The sequence below is a fragment of the Motacilla alba genome, chromosome 19 (genome assembly GCF_015832195.1).
Source record: "Motacilla alba alba isolate MOTALB_02 chromosome 19, Motacilla_alba_V1.0_pri, whole genome shotgun sequence".
NCBI lineage: Eukaryota > Metazoa > Chordata > Aves > Passeriformes > Motacillidae > Motacilla > Motacilla alba.
The window spans coordinates 4,955,018-4,974,973 of NC_052034.1; the positions used below are offsets into that span (position 1 = coordinate 4,955,018).

The following is a 19,956-nucleotide window of genomic DNA, read 5'->3' on the forward strand; positions in this document are numbered from 1 at the left end:
GAGCCTCTCTCCTGTGCTTTTCAGGAAAGTTCTTGTCATTTGACCTTTATTCCTCTGCCTTTGGAAGCTTGAATATACTCATAAAATCTAGATATTACCTATGCTGCAGTCTCCACATAACAGAAAAGTTCATGGCTTTGAAAACAAATTAGGAATTCCACGATGGCTTTATTCAAGCTTTATGGAAAGGAAAAGCTCCATGCTGCCTTAAAAGAAACAATTTCATTTGGCTGTTTTGGAGGGAGGTATTTCCTTTCTCAACTGTTTTTCCCAGTACCAATGATCTGATTTTGGGTGTGGTTTGTTTTAATGTAAAGCTACGTTGGTGAAAGTTGTCAATTAAATTACAAAAGGACAGGAGAGGTCAGTGGAGTTCAGTTCTTTACTATAAAGCAGTCTGATAGAGTAGATGAATTTGGTATTTGGATTTGTGTAAAATGATGTGTGTTGGCACAGTTAAGAATGATGTCTTTCAGGTAGCCTTCCTTAGGTTCCAGATTTAACCTACTAAAGAAAATAAAGCAACTTAAGCTTTCTGTTTTAGTGCTGGCAGTTCTAAACAGATAATTCCTATATTTAGAGAAGAATTTTGCAATCACTGGGGGCACAGGGGAGGCTTGGGATCCTGTCAATACAACATTAATGGGGTGGATGAACCCTGCTTTCAGACTCCCAGTCTCATACCTGTGATTCTTCTCACTTTTTAGAGCCAAGACAAATATCTTATTTCTCCTGGGCTTGACTTTGAAACTGAGCAAACATCTTAGTGACTGCATCCTTGGAGCTGGTATGAAAAATAAACAGGGACTACAACAGTGTTAGGGTCCAGCCTGACAGCTGAGGCTTTGTACTGACTTCAATCCACAGGGAGCTCGTTCCCAAAAATGTTTTTCTCCAAATTTAACTTCCAGATACCACTGACCACAAACCATACCAGCAGAGGCCATCTTGCTGAATTGCTTTATAATTGTTATGGAGCGAGTATGACATGAGAAAAGAGGCATAAGAGCATTTAAAATTAGAGCTTTTTTTGTAGCTGTTTTTCTCTCAGAACCACTTGTGTTTCCCAGCCCTGAAAAACCTGCCTGTTGCCTGCACTCATTTTCCCCCTTGCTGTGCAGTCAAGGATGTGAAGTATTTAACAGGACAAAAATTAAAGGTCAGCCTAAAAATCCTCAGAAATCAAGATGTCCCTAAAGATAAAGCCCAATGTGAAACACCCTCTTGGCCCAGAACATGCCCTGGAAGGCTTTGAGAGCACACCCTGTTCTGGCCAGGTGTTGTGGGGACAAGGGCCAGGTACAAGCAGCTGCTGAGGTCCTGGTGACACTGGAGGAATCCTGTGGGACAGTGGAGGGAATGGGGAATAATTGGGAATCTCAGCTGTGTTTTCATGGGGACTGTGAAGCTCCTGATGCTGTGATGTGGAGAGAGCTTTGCTGTCAAACTCTAATCTCTCATCAATGACTCTTCCACAAGGGGGGCCTGAGTTTGGGGTTTTTTTAATGCTCTCTTTTTAAGTTTTTTTTTGTGTTTTTTTTTTTAAATTTGCTGTAGCAAACTGAGCCCTGCAGCTCAAGGAGGTCTCACCAGCTGACAGGAAAATGTTGGCTGGGATTTGGCTTTGTTTTCCCCTGGAAGCTGTGTCATTCTGCAGAGAAGAGACATAGGATGTGGCAGAGCTACAGATACAGAATTGTTTGTACATTTTGTCACAAACATCTCTTGCTGTCAGGGAGGGAAAAGAAAAAAAAAAAAAAACACCAAACCAAAACTCTAGGTGATAAATCTGTCTAGCAATTCATATTGTGCTCGTTTCCGTGCTGTGTTTGCTCAGCAAGCTGCCCTGCACTGGCTGCTCCCGGCCTTATCCAAAGACAAAGCAGGATGGAAAGGTACTCCTTGATGGGAATCACAGAGAAACCTTCCAGTGCTATCACTTTCCCCAAATGAGGCCTCTGTGAGCATTGTTACAGGAACTCCCTTCCATTTGTGTAAGGAGGAGGAAAATGTGTCCTTTAACTGGGCTTGCAGGTTTGGTGTCTGCTGGAGGGATGGTGGAAGGTGTGGGCTGGAGCTACAGCTCCACAGCAATGCCCTGGCAGCTCTGCTGGGACGTGCACAGCTGCCTGGAGCTGCTGGAACTCTTGGCCTAGGAGACATTGATTCCTGCTATTTTGTGGGGACACTGCAAAAATGAACTTAAATGGTGCCCAATGTCTTTGCTCTTTAGACAAAGATGAGTAAGAACTGTCCAGTTCATAAAACATCAGTGCTCCATGGATCTGCAGCCCAGGAAGGGCAGGAAGGGGAGCTCTCAGCCTGCCCTCTGCAGCACCACTGTCCATGTTGTGTTTCAGGGCATGGCTGTGTCTTTTCCTGCCCTTTCCCTATCACTTACCTGCTCAGCTTTGCTTTGCAAGTGTTACTTTATAGATTTCAAAGTCTGTTCGGTGTTTTTCCTGCCATGGAGAAAAGCAAGGGCATTACAGAACGACAGAGCAGCTCTAATTTGTGCATTTAGTTGCTATTTTGGGCTGTAGGACAGGACCCTGCTCAGCAGAGGAGTCCCAGGTTGAACTCTGTCCCTCTGTGTGGAGGGGAGCCCTGGATGTGCTGCCTTCCCCTGATGTGTGAGCAGCCTCCTCAGGATTCCTGTACATCCTTCTCCTCCAGACTGCAAACAGTTTAGTGCTGATCTGGCCTTATATAGTAATTTCCTATTATTAGAAACATTTCCTTGGGATCTTGCTCAGGGAGTAGCAGAGGGAAATCCTGTTTCCTTCATCTAACTTGCAGGCAAAGCACCAGTGCTCACTCCTTCCTTATCTCCTGTGGATGGAACAAGAAGTTTTTGTTGTGGTTTGCTTTCCAGCCTTAAGCCCTTTCTAACACTGAGCCTCTTTTCAGAAATGCAGGAAAAGAAATGTGAAGGAATAGGAACTGTCAGCAGTGTGAGCTGTAAAGTTTTGTCTGCAGCCTGTACATTCCCTGTTCTTTTTCTTTGTGTTTTCCTCACTCAGATTGAGTCCTTCCTTTGGAAAACCAGCTGTGTTCAGTGCTGGTTTGTGTGAAAAGCAGTGTGCTAGGATATTTCACCTGAGAGTGCCAGGGGTGGGCAGACAGCCAATGGCTGTGTTAAAAAAGAGGAACAGCTTTAAATTAAGGAAGAAGTTTTTGTTCTGTGTGCAACAAGAAGTGTTTTTAGAGGCGAGACTCACTGGAAGCACAGAGATATGCACAGGCTTTGAACACTTAATTTTTCCTGTGAAAACATTTTTTCCCCTTAAAAGGAAGATGTAGGTCCTGCCACTAGGAGTGACTGTTTGGAAAGTCAGTCGGCAGGAATGCACATCAGCTGAACTGAGTCAGGCTGTTTGTGTTACCAGCTCCCTCCAAACCCCATCCCTGCCACAGCCACTGCAGGGGAGCTGCTGCAAATGATTGTGTCAGAGCAGGGCCGGAGCAATCGCAGGGAATTAACTGCTGGGTTTAAACTTTGTTGCTGAAGTCAGTGTAACAATTGCTGTTGGGATCGGAGTGTGTTTGTAAAATCAGGGAAACCCTGACAGGGCCGTGAGCGGGAGCAGCCACAGGCATGAGACAAACTGGCATCACATTAAGGGCATCTGGTAATTATAAAGTGGGACTTTGTTCTGATGGCCACTGTCAAAGCCAGCCAGCCATTTCTGTTTCACTGCTTCAGCAGAAAGCAACAACAAGGAAAATTTATCTTAATTTGTTAGATTAACCCAGTTTCTGTTTTCACTCACGTCATAGACCCTGAATTATTGTGTGTGTGCGGGAGCCATAACTAAATACAAGCCTGTCATATGTGCTTTTTAATCCATCACCAGGGGCATCAAAACAGGGAACAGCACTGGCAGAGAAAGTGCAGGAATCCAAGGAGACATGGGCATCTCCATTTTTTGCAATATTCTTTTTTTGTTTTGTATTTATTTGTGAAAGACTGAGCTTGGGAAGAAAAGAAGTTTGGTGTTCTCACTGATGAAGCTTTCTTGAAACAAACAGAACCAGTATTGACAGTTTTAGGCATTACAAAGCATAAATTAGAATCCAAAATAATAATCTAAATATTCTTTGTCTTCTGGTTTTTGAACTCTTTTGGCCACACCTCACTGTTTTTAAGGTTTTGTCTGTAACCCTGCAAACACCTTCACGCAGAATCGGGGAATTCAGTCAACTTGTGATGTCATGAAGTTTGCAGTAAAGTGAAGGAACTTTCATCATTTTGAGGCACCTTTTGAGTGAGTATAATGAGCTTTTGGTTTAACCTTTCTAGGTGTGCAGTCTCATAACCGAGCAGGAATGTTGTGTCTCCAGGGGCCAATGTCCTGTGTTCAAACCTCTGCTCATGACTCCTTGTTTGGAGCACTCTTGAGAGGGGAAGAGGAGATGCTATAATCCAAAAACTGGGTAGAAAAGAGACAATTCTTAGGAGAACTAATAATGTAGGGAGGAGGTTTTGCCTTTTTGTCCAACCTGTTACAATATTTAGCATTGGCTCTTTGGCAGGGCGTTGATTTATCCTTATCCTGCAGTCAGATGTTCATCCTCTGTTGGACACAGGGTGTTTTTCCTAAGCAGTGGGACAAATGTCTCTCAGAACCTTCAGCTCCTGCTTACAGGGTGTTTTAGGAGTGTGAGGCATGTTAATCAGTTTTAGATCAGGATGATCTGGACACAGGACACATGTGACAGGTTAAAGACATTTCTATTTTTTGATTAAGATGTTCCTCTGACCTGTAAGAGGAAGGGCTCTCAAATTCCTGGCCTGTTTAGGGTGGTTTCTTTCCCATGGTATTTTTGCCAAGGGCTTTCTAATTATGGAATGTGTCTTATTCTGTAGTTCTTTTGCAAGGCAGAAATAACAAATATTACAAAAATGCAGAAAGAACTCACTCACTGATAGATGAACCTGACACCTTTTGGAATAACATAGATGTGATCCACGTTGGTTTTTGAACAGCATAAACCCAAGGCAGCATCTCATACCTCCGGATTTATATTTTGCAGTGAGATCTGCACTGCAGAGGGGAGCAGTGATGGTGTTTTCATGGGACCAAACTCTTTATTTTTCCAGCAGAGCCGCTGCTCGCGGGTGTAGCTCAGCGAGTCACGCTCGGCTCCGCGAGCCTGTCGGAGCAGGGCTGACAGGAAAGGTTTCCAGTCCCCTTGCTTTGAATGTGAAATTGTATTCAGGGAATCAGCTGCTTATCTGCAACGAGCAGAGCAATCCCAGTGCTCTAATCCAGGGTTTAAATGAGTCACTTCTAACTGGTGAGGCCTGGAAAACTTGATTCATCCCTCGGCCTGTAGTTGCCTGTTGGAGTGAGCCAGACCTTGCCAGCCATCCTCAGCAGAAATCACAGACAAGGGCTGGGCTCTGCTGCTAGAAAGGAAGAGTCTGGTTTTATCACCTTCATAATCCAGGATCAAGATCTTATAAAGTAAAATTATCTCTGCTTTCCAACTTTTTTTTTTTATCCCCCTCCTAATTTAGGCTAACCCACATGCAGGAGAGATTTCCTTGCAGCAGAAGTTGGCCAGTAGTTTGGCTGCAGAAAAAAAGCATTTTGAGTAAAGGTCTTTCCAGTGGATAAATAAATAAAAGGGTTCTCCTGCATGAAAAAACCAAGGGAAATATGTAAAAAATGTACTTCTAAGTGCTGGGCTGTTGTATATTCTTCTCTTATGTGGCATTTTCTGTGATGAGATGTGATCTGAGATGTGTTAGGAGGTGTAAACTAGGGAAAAGGTGAGGTTGTTTATGTGAAGACAACTCTGCTAATGCTTAGAATTCTAACAGGAGTTTAACTGGATCTGTTTGGTGACAATTAGACTGGTTTGAGGAGTGCTGGTGGAGCACTGACATTCTCCTCCTGAAGAATTAGAGCCGCCAGGCCACAGCTTCAATTATGCTTGGAAAGCTCCTGGCTCAGGGCTCACTGTTGTGTTTCACTAATGGCTAATGGGGCTCAGTTTGGGAAATGGAGTTTATATCACCTCTGACCTCACCTGTGCACAGGAGAGGGGCTTGGAGTAGTGTCCATTTCCTCCAGTGCCAGCCCAAAGATGAACCCTCTTCCGAGCCACATCCTGAAGCTGCCGCCGTTAAAAATTCACCCAGCTGAGATAAGAAGTGAATGAGAGTCCTGCCAAACAGAGTTGTGCAAGAACCACAAATAATGTTCAAAATGGAGGCTGAGAGGGCAGAGGAGCTGTGGCACTGCAGTGCTCCCAGCAGCCAAGCTCCATCCCAAATCCTTGGCACATTCTGCCTGTGACATCCACCACAGCCAGGATCTCTGGGATCTCTGCCTTGGGCAGAGCTAATTAGAGGGGAGTGCTGCACCCAGCCGCTGACAACATCTGCTACGTGTGTTTGCTTTTAAATAGCCTCCTCTCTGAAGAGGATGAAGCTTTTTGCTCTAAATCTTTTTACTTCAGAGCTTGACCTTACCCTTCCTGTAGCAGAATTTGTGAAGGATGCATTTTGATAAGAAGGGAAAAAACAAAGCAAACAAAATACCCTTAAAGCAGAGCTGAGTGCAGATAGTGCCAGTCATGAAACATCAGCAGCTGAGCTTGGGAACCATTCCGTGGCTCTGCATGTTCAGTGATTAGAGAATCTGCTTGTCAGCTCACAATATGAATTGCCTGAAACACCTGAGGGCTGGCATCCTCTCTAACAGATTTATAGCTTTATTTGCACTACCTATAACTCCTTTTAAGATGGATCCACAGCTTAGTCCATTGAGGAACAAAATGATTAATAAAATCATGGAAAAAATTTAGGTTGGAAAAAACTTGTGGAGATCTCTGGTCCAACCTCATTTCTGGGCAGGACCAATTTAGATCAAGTCACTCAGACATTGTCTGGTTGAGTTTTAAATATCTCCAGGGATAGAGTTTCACAACTTTTTGGGACCCCTGTTCCAGTATTTGACAACACTCACTGGGAAAAAAATTTCCCAATAACTCATCAGAATTTCCCTTCTTCCAGCTTGTGTCCACTGTCTCTTGTTCTTTCACTCTCCCCTGATGCTGGTGAAGGCTGTGCAGTATTTTTGTCAGAATGCCTTTATCTCAGTCAAGTGGGTGGGAAATGAGGTGGGGTTTTCACACTCTTGGTGTAGCTGTGATCATAAATAATTCTGTGTGAGAACACTGATGAGTTCAGAGACAGCAAAATGTGCAACTTCTGTTTGCAAGGGCTGGGGACTGAGGGCAGCAGTGCCTTCCCTGTGTCCTCTAGAAGGCTCTTCCTTGGTAGTGCAGGTTGTTTTGTGATAAGAACCTCACAACTTCCAGGTAAAGTGGGAGTTTCGGTGCTGGATGGCCCCAAAGGAATCTGGAATAAAATCCTGCCAAGCCAGGTTGGATGGGGCTTGGTGGTATTGGAAAGAAATGAAATTTCAGGTCCCTTCCAATCCAAACCATTCTGTGACTCTAAAACCATGTGAAGGCAAACTGCATCCAATCCTGAACTCCTTATGGCCCTGTGATTCTCTGAGGGGTGATTCCAAGTGCAATGCCAGAGTCCCAGGGCTGGGATTTTGTGTTTGGGGTGATTCTCTGAGGGGGTGTTTCCAAGTGCAATGTCAGAATGCCAGGGCTGGGATTGTGTTTGGGGTGATTCTCTGAGGGGGTGATTCCAAGTGCAATGTCAGTGCCAGGGCTGGGATTGTGTTTGGGGTGATTCTCTGAGGGGGTGATTCCAAGTGCAATGTCAGAATGCCAGGGCTGGGATTTTGTGTTTGGGGTGATTCTCTGAGGGGTGATTCCAAGTGCAATGTCAGAATGCCAGGGCTGGGATTTTGTGTTTGGGGTGATTCTCTGAGGGGTGATTCCAAGTGCAATGTCAGTGCCAGGGCTGGGATTGTGTTTGCTGTGTTTGGGGTGATTCTCTGAGGGGTGATTCCAAGTGCAATGTCAGTGCCAGGGCTGGGATTGTGTTTGCTGTTTGGGGTGAGCTGGGAGCGGGTCTGGGCAGCCCTGTCCACGCTGCTGTTCCAGGACAATAACCCACTGTCCCGGAGCTCGTCTCTTCCTGTCTGATGGCTGTGGTTTGTGTGCTGGGCTCGGCCCCAGGTTTTCCAGTGTCTGGGATTACTTTTCTTTCCGTTTTTCCCTGTCATTGGGCAGCGGGAACTCCACAGGCAGAGCGCAGCTGATTTCCCTGGGACTGCCTCTGCTGGGCTGCTCCTGCTGGGAGGGGAGTTCTCCTTGGAAAACGCCCTCTCCAGATGCTCCAGTAGGAGCTGGTGGGAGGGAGGGAGTTCTGACTGCACTGAAAATGCCATGAAAAAAAAAAAATTAAAAAAATAAGGCAACTGACAGAAGAGAGAACTTGTCCTGAGGTTGCTGCTTTTTGCAGCGGCGTAAGCGAAGGCTCTGCGAGGGCAGCGGGAGCTGGCGGGAGGCAGAGATGAAGTTCCGAGGCGGGGTAAGGTTTATTTAAGGTTTATTTAAGGTTTATTTAAGGTTTATTTCACTCCTTTTGGGGCTTTGCAGCTCTCAGATGCGTGTCTGGTCTCAGAGGAAGAGAGGAGAAACATTTGCAGGGTGTCAGCAGGAAAGTGAAGTGCTTGGAGAAGGATCCCTTCATTGGAAAGTTGGGTGAAACTGGCTAAAAACTCAGGGAATACCTGTTTGGAGGAGGAAACCAAGGTGGGAGTTGAGAAAGTGGGAAGAGAGGGGAAAGCTATGCTCAATTTTAGAAGGGAAGAAAGGGTGGAGCTTTCACTTGGGCACAAGGATGTGAAGGGACTGTCCTGGAGCTGGGCTTTGCTCCTGTCCTTCCCAGGGCTTCAGTGTCCCTTCCCGTTCCTGCCATCCTAGGGAATGCCAGCAGGTACCTGCTTAAGGATTTTTTGCCCCTCAGTTCCTCCAGGGTGTTTAAGTTTAGGAAAACTTTGTCCATGCTTTAGCAGCAGCCAGAGCACCTGGCCCTGTGTCCTGCCTGGGACAGCCCCAGGCTTGGGAAAAGGAGTTTGTGGCAAAAGGGTTGAGAGGACTGGGATTGTTACCTGGAAAAAGAGGTGAGGACAAGAGGAGGAGAAATAAATAATGTGCCACAGAGAACACAGAGATCCTTTTTCTGTGTTGTGTAGCATGGGAAGGGGGACACTGAGTTAAGCTAAAAGTTGCCAAAAAGATGCAAAGATTATTTTCATATAATGAATAATTGGGCTGTGGAATTCACTGATTCTGGAAGATGTTGAGGTCAAGAATGAGGGAGTGTTATAAAAAAGCATGTGAGCTTTTGCCTGGATAAGAATGCTCTAGGCTTTAATTGGTAAAGTGACCAAATTTAGGAAGAGAAGGGTTGAAAACGTCACTTCTGTAGATTGGAGCAATTCTCTGTTAAAGAGGAGTTACCATGGGGCTGGTGTATCCCATACCTGCTCAACCCGGAGATCCCTGCCTGTTTTCCCAAATATTCTGGTGCTGACCACTGAGAAAGTGATGAAGGGAAGGGCAGAGCTTTGGAGAACCTCCTGAGTCCTTCTCTGTGGAAGTGCAGGTGGCAGGGCTCCGCAGGGTATTTCTGTTGGCATCTGGTGTGCTGGGGCCACCCTCCCTGCCCAGCTGTGGGCCTGGAGAAAGGCTGGCAGAGGTGGCAGTGGCAGTGTGACAGGCAGAGCTGGTGTCTGGGGTGGTGGCCCCTGTTCTCTGAGGGAGCTGTGGGTGTGGAGGTGCCCTTCGCATGGCCCCGGAATGCTCTGGAGTTCTCTTTGGAAAGTTTGAGTCCCTGAGAGCCCTCGTGGTGCCAGAGGGTTCTGTGGGGGTGTGGAATGCAGGGGAAGGGCTGCCGGTGGGGTTGGCAGTGGGACACCAGCAGGGCTGGGCAGTGCCAGGGCAGTGCAGCAGGGGATGGGGCACAGGGGGTGCCCCAAAGCTGCAGGGGGCACAGGCTGGCCCTGGCTCCTCATGTCTGAGCTTCTGCCACCCTTCACCTGCTCACCTGCTCTGGAAATCAGCATCAAAACTCACTTGAAGGGGCAGCAAGCTGATGTTTCACCTTTTTAAAATGCCTTTTTGAAATCTGTTTGTCCTCTGAAGCTGCTGTGGGATGCCTGGGCCTGTGGGCACAGGTCTCCTGAGCAAACTGCCACCAGCAACATCTTTGAACCAGCAGCAGCTTGTGCCATCTGTTCAGGAGAAAAATGTCAGCTCCCTAAATATAGAAATTCTGTGTATTTACTTTTCCAGCCCTGGTGATCTTTCTGGTTTGCCTAGTTCATTTTTCTTAGTGCTCTTTTATATTTAGCCTGTTGATTGAAATATCATTACCCCTCTTAATGGTAAACATTTTTCCTGTCCTTCAAATCAGTTCTTACAACTGTCTCTTCCTTTTCACTGCTAATTGCTTATTTCCTTACTCATCCCCCCACAAAGTAAAATCTGGAAGGTATAATTGTGTTCTAAATATTGAACAAATAATATTACCTACTTATTATTTCAATTTGTCCCTACTCAAAATGTGGAAAACTTCAAAGTAATTACTTTGCAAGAATTAGTGAAGGAGGTAGCATTTCTATCTCTTTAATGTAATTTTTTTAATACTGTATTCTGGAGTTACAGCCTTCCATCTGGTTAGGATGGGAAGTATCAGAGGGACAACCAAGTTCTGAGTTCCCTGACTCCAGACATTCCATTGCTGGTGATGTATTGGTCTAAAAGAAGCAAGAATAAAAAGTAATTCTGAGAAATGGTCCTTGAGTGGCAGCTGCAAGTTCAAGTTGTTCCCTCTAATTGTGCTGGTCTGGGTCGCCAGAGCTGTTACCTGGTTGTGGTCCCAATCCACCTGACAGCTCTGCTTTTCCCAAGCTGTCTTTTGGGAAATCACTGCATTGGCCTTACATAATTAAAACAAATACGTGTCTTATCAATTATTATCTCAGCTCAGGTGGCTTCAGAAAGGGCAGACAAATCCATGTGGTTGCTTGCAGGGGATTTTTTTGGGACACACAGAGCTCCCTCTCAGGGAACCTTCTTTCCCGCCCAGCTGTTGACTAACAGAGGGAGTTGTGTCCAAAATGAGCAGCTGATTTGCAGTGTGACAGGAGGGAGGAGGATCCTGAGTGGCTGCACTTCAGTCTGTCAGGGATTTGCTGGCAGAGTCCCTGATTCTGGTCCACCTCTGCCATCTTCATTATTTCTTTCTCCATGCAGAGGGAAAGAGGAGCTTTCCCATTCTGCACCTTGGGAATTGAGGCTGTGGATAAAACAGTTGATTTTTGTCTGCTCTGCTGTCTGGCCCACGTTGTGTCCAAGCCCTTTCCCAGGCTGCAGAATGAAGTAGAAATCAAAGGAATTTTTTTTCTTTCCTGCAGCTTTGGCATGACAGTGAAGAATGTCCAACTATCCATGAGACAAATGTTTTTTAGCTGCCACCTCCCCACAAGAAGTTCGTTCTTGGTTCAGGCTTGCATTGTCTTCCAGAATCTAATCTGAATTTCCCTTCCCACTCACATTTGCTTCTGGCCCGTTCTTCCGTTCCCGGCTTTGTGGCTATTTCTGGAGCCTGCAGATCAATCATCTTGCACTTGATACCAAGATAAAGGTGCCTGCCTCTTCCCAGATGGAGTCACTTCCTGGGGTTCTTCCAGTGGATACAACCCAATCTGTAAAAATACATTGCCAGGAGAAAATATTGCAAGATACATTTTCAGGTGTTGAAGCACACATTCTGTTTGTGTTGTGATTTTCCTTTCTGAATCAGTTATGGAGTTTCCCCGCTCCATACAAGAGCGTTCACTTTGAGAATCCCAGGTGTTTTCTCATGGAAAGTTGCTGGTACTGCCTGTTCCCTCAGTGTGTCTGGAATTGAGTTTCAAACCATTCCAGTACCCCTCTGGGAAAATCAAGCCTGGGAATGAATCCTTGCTCCATGTTGGGTATTCCGTGGCCATGGAGCAGCTGCTGGACAAAGCCAGGAGGAGATTCTTGCTCTGCTCACATCAGCCCCAGACCCCTGTGCTCAGGGCAGAGCTGCCCTCCCATTTTCCAGCACAAATTCCCCCAAAGTGCTCAGCCTGGCTGACTCGAATCCTTTGCATTTTGCTGCACAGAGCAAAAGGTCCTGTTTTTCATTTCTGAGGTGTATTAGTTCTCCATGTCCTAAGCAGAGGAAAAACTTTATCATGCTTTGGCATTAAGCAGAGTTTAAAGGAAAAATATGTGTTTACACCTTCACAATCCCATGTCAGCGATTTCCCAGTTCAGGGTAGGAAACTCCTTGGTACAGTCTTGAGTGGTTTTGTACTCCCAGGAGCTTGGAGGTATTTGCTGGTCTTGTTGACTCTTGTATGAACACAAAGAAAGGCTGGAACCCCAGCCAATGTAAACCTGGCTCTGCAGGCTGCATTCAGCAACCAATTTACACCCGCAGAAAGTCTTTCCCAAAATTCAATCCCAGGGCAGAAAAAGCCCTGGAAGCAGTGCTGCGGTGGTGATTGCACTGGCCTGGTCCCCACCATTCCAGAGGGACCTTTCCCTTCCTGGCCCTGAGCCACTGTTGTGCTCCAGGCTCTGGAGAAGACATTAAAAGCAAGGAGTGGGTTAACACAATGTGGGAACAAATCCTGGAAATGGCACCATGGGGGGGCTTTGGGAAATGTGGTGGCAGAAGTCAGACTGGGCACTCTGGAGGGGAGTGACCCTCAGGACAGCGGGTTCAGCACGGGATGAAAGGGGAGGTTGAGAGGAGGCACAGGCACTCCTGAGCCCACAGGCACCAAGATCACATGCAGATTGCTCAGATTTTTGCCATTCCCTGTTTGCAGCCTGTGCTGGGTGTGGCGTTAGGTGTCCCCATCCTACATCCATTAGGTGCCTCCATCCTACAAAGATTGGGATCCTCAGCCAGGCCCTCCTTTTGATCCCGTAGGGGGCCTATAAGGTGGATGTGGTGGAACTGCCCTAAATAATTCAATGTGCTCCCCTTCCTCCTTTGCCTGCCTCCGACACTCTCCCAATCCCACAGGGAGGTGATTTAGCTCAAAACCTGCAGATTCTTTTTTCCTGCTCTTTGTTTTGCTGATGGAGTTGCCCTGGTGTGGTTTGGAGGTGTCACCCGGTGCCAGGGAGGCAGCAAAGCCTGGAGGAGGGATTTGATGCTGAGCTTTAGGCTAAACCCAACCTGCCTCTCAGGTGGAAGCTTCCCAAGCTTTTCAAGGCAGCAGGAACTGGCCCTGCTGCTGAATCCTGGCTCCTCCCTGACCCTGCTGTGGTTCCCCATTACCCTCTCCCTGGCCATCGTCATTACACGTGGGACCAGTGTGGGAAAATGACCTGGATTAAAACAACAAAAGAATCTGAGTTAGTTTTAATCCCTGTCAGATTTCCAGCCTGGTTTATTGCACAAGTCCTGGGCCAGTGCAAACCAAAGGGTGCAGCTGCACAGAGATCCTCCCTCAGTGTGACGGCAGCTCCTCGAGCACTGCGCTCTCCCAGCAACTTCCAGAAGAACTGATTTCCACAAGGAAGGCTCTGATCAGACCCTCACAGCCTGTGTTCTCCCAATTGTCTGGAATATACTCCCTGCCACAGGGCTGTCAGAGTGGTCCAAGCTGATCTCCTGCCTGGAGCAGAGGATGCTGTAAATGTATTTCAGTCAGAGGTGGTTTGGCACAAAGAAAGCAAAGACAACAAGGGAATCAGTGTTGTCCATAGACAAACTGCTTTAATGGTTAATCAGCTCCACTGTACCACATTTAACCCCCCAGAATGGGTTTTCTAGCATTAATTTACAGCCACCAGATCTGGTGTCAGCCTGCTAAAATCACCAACATTTTAGTTATTTTAATTTATTCAGTGCCTTACATTCATCATTCAGTAGGAACATATGATCATCACTGTGATTATTTTTTTAAGCGGTGTCTTCCCTCCCCACATCCTTCCTTCTGCATGACTGCTCTGTTTCCATTTTGCAGAAAGGGTTTATTTTCACCTCCTTTTATGGCCCATCTGTTGATGTCAGTGGCAGTGAAACAGTTAACACTGACATTTGAAGCTGGTGGTAGACTTGGACATATGCAATAAAGCAAAATGCTGGCATGGAGCAGTGCCTATTGCTCAGCTCTGGCTCGTATTTGCACTCAGCTGGGGCTTGGGAGGGTACAAGTCTGAGTGAAGTTTATATTCGGGAGGCTCTGACTGCATCACATCCCCTGGGCACGGTGAATTATCACCAAAAAGCCACTTTCAGTCGTGTTGGTTTGGCTTTTTTTTTTGTTTCAAGCTGCGTGCAGATTTGAGGTGGTTATTTTGTTCTCACGGCGAGGGGTTGGAGTTGAATGAGGAGACAAAAACTGGAGGAAACCGAAAGTTCCTGGCCTTAAATGCCTGTCCCAGAGGAGGCAGCCGGGGTGGAATTCTGTGTGTTGTGAGGGGATGGATTGGCTGTGCCTCTCCTGGATGTGCACAGCCGGGGTGGAATTTTGTGTGTTGTGAGGGGATGGATTGGCTCCTGCCTCTCCTGGATGTGCACAGCTGGGGTGGAATTTTGTGTGTTGTGAGGGGATGGATTGGCTGTGCCTCTCCTGGATGTGCACAGCTGGGGTGGAATTTTGTGTGTTGTGAGGGGCATGGCTCCTGCCTCTCCTGGATGTGCACAGCCGGGATGGAATTCTGTGTGTTGTGAGGGGCATGGCTCCTGTTTCTCCTGGATGTGCACAGCCGGGGTGGAATTCTGTGTGTTGTGAGGGGATGGATTGGCTCCTGCCTCTCCTGGACGTGCACAGCCGGGTGGAATTTTGTGTGTTGTGAGGGGCATGGCTCCTGCTTCTCCTGGGTGTGCACAGCCGGGATGGAATTCTGTGTGTTGTGAGGGGCATGGCTCCTGCCTCTCCTGGGTGTGCACAGCCGGGTGGAATTTTGTGTGTTGTGAGGGGCATGGCTCCTGCCTCTCCTGGATGTGCACAGCCAGAGTGGAATTTTGTGTGTTGTGAGGGGATGGATTGGCTCCTGCCTCTCCTGGATGTGCGCAGCTGGGATCGCTTTGTCCTGGCCTCAGGGAAGGGCTGATGAAAGAGCTGCTGAAGTGACGTTTTCTGTGAAAGGCTTCAGGATTATATAAACTGGGATTAACTGTGCGAGGGTGCAGGCTTCTCCTCAGTCCTTCTTGAGGCTGCTGTGTTCGGGGACTGTAGTTGTACATTTCCCCACTTGAAAAGGAGTTATTTTCCTTTGGTTTTGCCTTTGTTCTCATCACCTTGGCCAAAACCTGCTCTGGGATTGCACTGCTCTGACAGAGGGATTCCAGTTTCTAGGCAGAGTTTATTTGTATGTGATTTATCTCTATTTTCCTTTCCTTATCTCATCACCTTCCTTCTCCAGGGGTTATCCCTTTTCTCCTCACCTTGGCAAAGAGGGTAGAAGACAACAGAGCATTTTGCTGAAGCTGGGAAGGACTTGGCTTAGAAAATTTTGGCCCTTTTAGAAGGATTACTTCATGAGAGTATCTGCAGAATTCCTCCCAGGCTGTGTCTTTCCAAGCTTAGAACTCAGGCCTTCCAGACCATGAGACTAATTGGAAAAAATAAAACAGGAAATCAAATGATGTTTCTTTGAGCCATTAGAGTGGGTCTGGATTTGAGATTTCCAGAAGGAACTGATTTTCCTATCTGAAAACTGATGGGTTCAGGCAATCACTTCTGCCCAGGCTTACAGGGAGGAAGCCAATTAGAACTGGAAGAAATAGGCAAAACTGCATTTACTAATCATTTACCAGAAAAAAAAATAAACACATTTGCCAAGAAATTGGTGAATCAAAACAACTGCAGACTGAGGGGATTTGCAGCTGGTTTGACCCAAATTGATACTTCAGTGACTCTTGCTTTTATTACTGTTTAACAAAACTTCAGATAAATTTTCTTTCTGACCAAGGCTGGGTTTATTTTTTTCCCTGCACATCACCAGTGCCTGTGGTTTGACCACTTTTACATCTTGGGAGGGTGCAGAAAGGAACTCTGTGAGTCAGTAAAAGTCATCTTCATCATTGTGCAGGGTCTGGCACTCCCGGTTTGCGATGTGTGTCTGGGATTGCTGTTGGTGCATGAACCTGCTTTAGGCACAGACCCCTCTGGTGTTTGTGCAACATCCCAAAAGATCACTTCGTGCTTTAGGGAAATGGTTTAGGAGAAGGGTGCTGCTGTGAGCAAAGTAAGAAGGGTTGAAGAAGATAAGGAAATGCATGCAGGTGTCTCACGTGGTTTCTCCTGCCTCTGGTTTCTGTGGTGCCTCTCATCTTCTCCATCTCTGTCCCTTGAGTAGAGACTTCCCCACAGGCAGCCACTGAGTCACCCCTGGGTGCAGATTTCCCCTCCCTGCTTTACAGTGAAGTCAGGAGTCAGCAGATGAGTGCTTTCCACAGATGGCTGTGTCTCACCCACGTCAGGTTGGAAATGTAACCTTTAAAGGAGGGTCAGGGGTAGGAGTCCCTCGATGCGCGTCAGTGTCACGGTCTAAATTCAGCAGCGTGGGTGCAGAAATGCCCATTTCTCATTTCTTCTCAATTTTCTCAGAATTCTCCCATTGGGTGCCCTGCTAAAGCTTTTAAATTGGTCAGCAATGTGAAGCTGTTTGCTTCTGAGATGAATCATCATTAGTCAGAAAAGATTCCTTACCTCGAAGCAGCTTCCCGTTGTGAAATCAGAGACAGGAGAGAACACATTTCAGTCTCCCTCCTGCTAAAGGATGCCTGGGAAAGGAAATCCAAGTTTTATTCTCTTTATCAAATGTTTCTTTGATTGATTTGAAGTTTTTGGAAATTAAGCAGTAATTTTTCCCTAATGCTGACTTGTCTTCCCTCAAAGCAATTAGAGCAGACAACTGATGAAGTGTACTAATCGCTGTTTTCAGCAGCAACAGTGGGATTATTTTAACATCCCACTTTAATCTCTCATTTTAATACGGTTATCCAAGGATAACAGTGGTTCTTGTGGGCTCGGGGAAGTGCCTGCAAAGCCACGGCCATCCCAACTTGCCCGTGCTTTTGGCTGCAGGGGTTGGGAGCCAACGGCATCCGGCTGACCATGGAGAGCGCTCTGACGGCCCGCGACCGCGTCGGCGTGCAGGACTTTGTGCTGCTGGAGAACTTCACCAGCGAGGCTGCCTTCATTGAGAACCTGAGGAAACGCTTCAAGGAGAACCTGATCTATGTGAGTAGCACTGGGACAGTCACCAGCGTGTCCCTCAGTGACCTGGAGTGTTTGCTGCAGGCACAGACCTGGCTTTGCCCTGGAGCAGGGTTTGGGGTGCTGGTGGCAGCTCACACAGGCCATGGGGGCTGTGCCAGGACCAGGATTGTATTTGCAGGGAATGCCCAGCGAAGGCAGGAATGATGCATCTGACTTTATGTTCTCAGAAGGCTCATTTTTTACTTTATGATACTGTATTATATTAAAGAATACTAAACTACACTAAAGAATACAGGAAGGATACTTACTGAATGCTAAAAGATAATAATGAAAACTCATGACTCTCTCCAGAGTCCTGACACAGCTTGGCCCCAATTGGCCAAAGAGTCAAAACAATTCACAGCAGAATCCAATGAAACAATCACCTGTGGGTAAACAACCTCCAAACACATTCCACATGAGCAAAATATAGGAAAAGCAAATGAAATAAGAATTGTTTTCCTTTTTCTCTGAGGCCTCTCAGCTTCCCAGGAGAAAATTTTGAGCAAAAGAATATTTTCAGAGAATGTGAGTGCTACAGACCAGTCTGGGGTGCTGCCATGTGATGGGTGTAGGGACTCACTGCAGTGCCCTGTTGAGATCTGGTGGCATTGACAGCACTGAAAATCCAGCTCCCACCACATTCTTCCATCTCCTGAATTCACTCACATCCACCAGCCCAGGCTTGAACTCGATCCTAAATGTATATCAGAAATAGCCCTGTATTGTGGCTTGCTGGAAACCCTAAAACCATCTGAGGTGCTTTCTACCCAGCGAGGATAACATGGCTGGCACAGCTCCAGCAGTGCCACTTCCCAGAGCTGAGAGTTCTCTTCCTCAGCACCCTTGGCCTGTTTGGGAGCCCTCAGCAGCATCCCCAGCCCACCAGGATGGGTGTCCAGCCTCCAGACACGCCTGAGCTCTGCCTCCAGACCTCCTGTCAGCTCCCTGCTTTTTGTTCTGTTTTCCAGACCTACATTGGCTCTGTGCTGGTGTCTGTGAATCCCTACAAGGACCTGGAAATCTACACCAAGCAGAACATGGAGCGGTACCGCGGCGTCAGCTTCTATGAAGTCTCTCCTCACCTGTGAGTGGCTCCCGGTGCAGCTTTTGTCACTCCCACCCAGCTGGGACACGTCAAAAGAGGCAGACAGGACTTTGGCCTGTCCCAGCTGCTGCCCTGTCAGTCCTGGGGACAGAGAGGATCCTCCGAGGGTGTGGTGTGAGGCTCTTTCTATTCCTGTTCCTCTCTCCAAAGAGGATGAGTTGCCTTTGCAAGAGCAGTATTTGGAAAGGGAGTTGGTTCCTTCCTGGCTGCAGGAACAGAGTTGCTTACCCAGCCCTGGCAGGACAGGAGTTCATTGTTCCAGGGTTATTTGGGGTCTCTGTGTCCGGGGCTAAGTAGGGGAAAGAGTTTCTGCTGTGTGGGGGTTTCTTTCCTACCTCTGCTGTTACTGCCTGACCAATATTTATCTGGTATTTCCCTTGTTGCTAAGATACCATCAGCCTGTTGGAACAAGGAATGTATTTATTTACGTGGTCTGGCTTGGTGAGCATTCCCAATTTCCCATTAAAAAAAAAAAAAAAGTTTGAGGTTTAAAGTTATTTTTGAAAGCGTTTGAATTTTTTTTGTCAGACTGAAAGAAAAAAATGACGGAGAGCTGAGGCCACATGGCTTCAAAATGGCTTTTTTTAGGACTAAAGGCCAAATTCTGAGCACCTCTTGGAGGATTTTTTGTGCTTTGTTGTTTGTTTTTTTTTAAAGAGATCTTGGAAGAGTAAGTGATATTATTTTTGAGCAAACTATTTGGGTTGTTTCTTATTGCTGGCACATAGCCCAGGAGAGTAAACAAACCAGAATGTGCTGCAAGCACAGAGAGGGGGAGAAACACCATCACTTGGGAAAGTCTCAGCACTTCAAGCTGGATTTGTTAGGACAAAAATATGATTTTTACTGTGTGAACCCAGCTGGGGGAGAATTAAACCTGAAAAACCCTGCATTCAAACCTGCCCAGTTCCCTTTGCCTGTGGTCAAGGAAGGGCTTCTGTGCCCTTAGATGTGAATTTTGGGACTCTCTGGAAAATCCTTGGGGCTGTGGCTCTGTTTTAAAGTATGCAGTAGGTACAGGGTGTGACAATGCTCGTGGATAGCACGAAGCACTGAGCAGATGTGCTTTAATTCCACTTGAATCACACTGTGGCTGATTATTTCTTAGGCTTTCTTTCCTTTTAACAAGTCCCTTCAGAAGCTGTAAAATGTGCAGCTCTTAAGTGAGCCCTGGAGAACTGTGATCCTGGGTACTGCTGCTCCCACCGGGAGAACAGAATTTTTTGCTGTCTGTTTTTGCTGTTCCACTGCATTATTTGATTATTTTATTGCATTATTTGATTATATATGCATTTAAAAATCCTCTGAGGAGCATCAAAATGCTCCATCTGCAGTCTGGTGCTCTGGGTTTCTCCTTTTGCAGTAACTCATCTTTTTCCTCTTTCTCCTCTTCTAAACTGACTCTAGAAAGCCAAAACACTTCCAGATCTCTATTCCAGTGTCAGACAGTTCAGCTGGGTTTTCTGGGAAGTGCATCACACTCAGAGGAGGAAAGTTATCCCTGTGGGCTTGGAACCCAGCACATTCCCAGAGATCTGTCACATCCTGTCCTGTTTATGGCCTGCCAATGGGACCATAAACATCTTTATTTCTGTGATTCTGTCTGTGCCTGGCTGGAGCTCTTGGGGCCAGAGGCAC

At 46.7% G+C, this 19,956-nt stretch overlaps 1 protein-coding gene across 5 annotated transcripts in view; it reads left to right on the plus strand.

The window, feature by feature from the left end:
- Positions 1-19,956, plus strand: part of MYO1C (myosin IC) — a 53,720-nt gene that overhangs the window by 17,412 nt on the left and 16,352 nt on the right. For 4 of the 5 annotated variants that reach the window (XM_038157690.1, XM_038157694.1, XM_038157689.1 and 1 more), the window contains exons 2-3: positions 17,037-17,192; positions 18,182-18,297. In XM_038157690.1, coding sequence (XP_038013618.1) covers positions 17,037-17,192; positions 18,182-18,297 — 272 coding nt within the window. Of the gene's footprint in view, positions 1-8,224; positions 8,471-17,036; positions 17,193-18,181; positions 18,298-19,956 lie in introns of those variants that run through there. The other variant, XM_038157692.1, reaches the window with a different exon arrangement.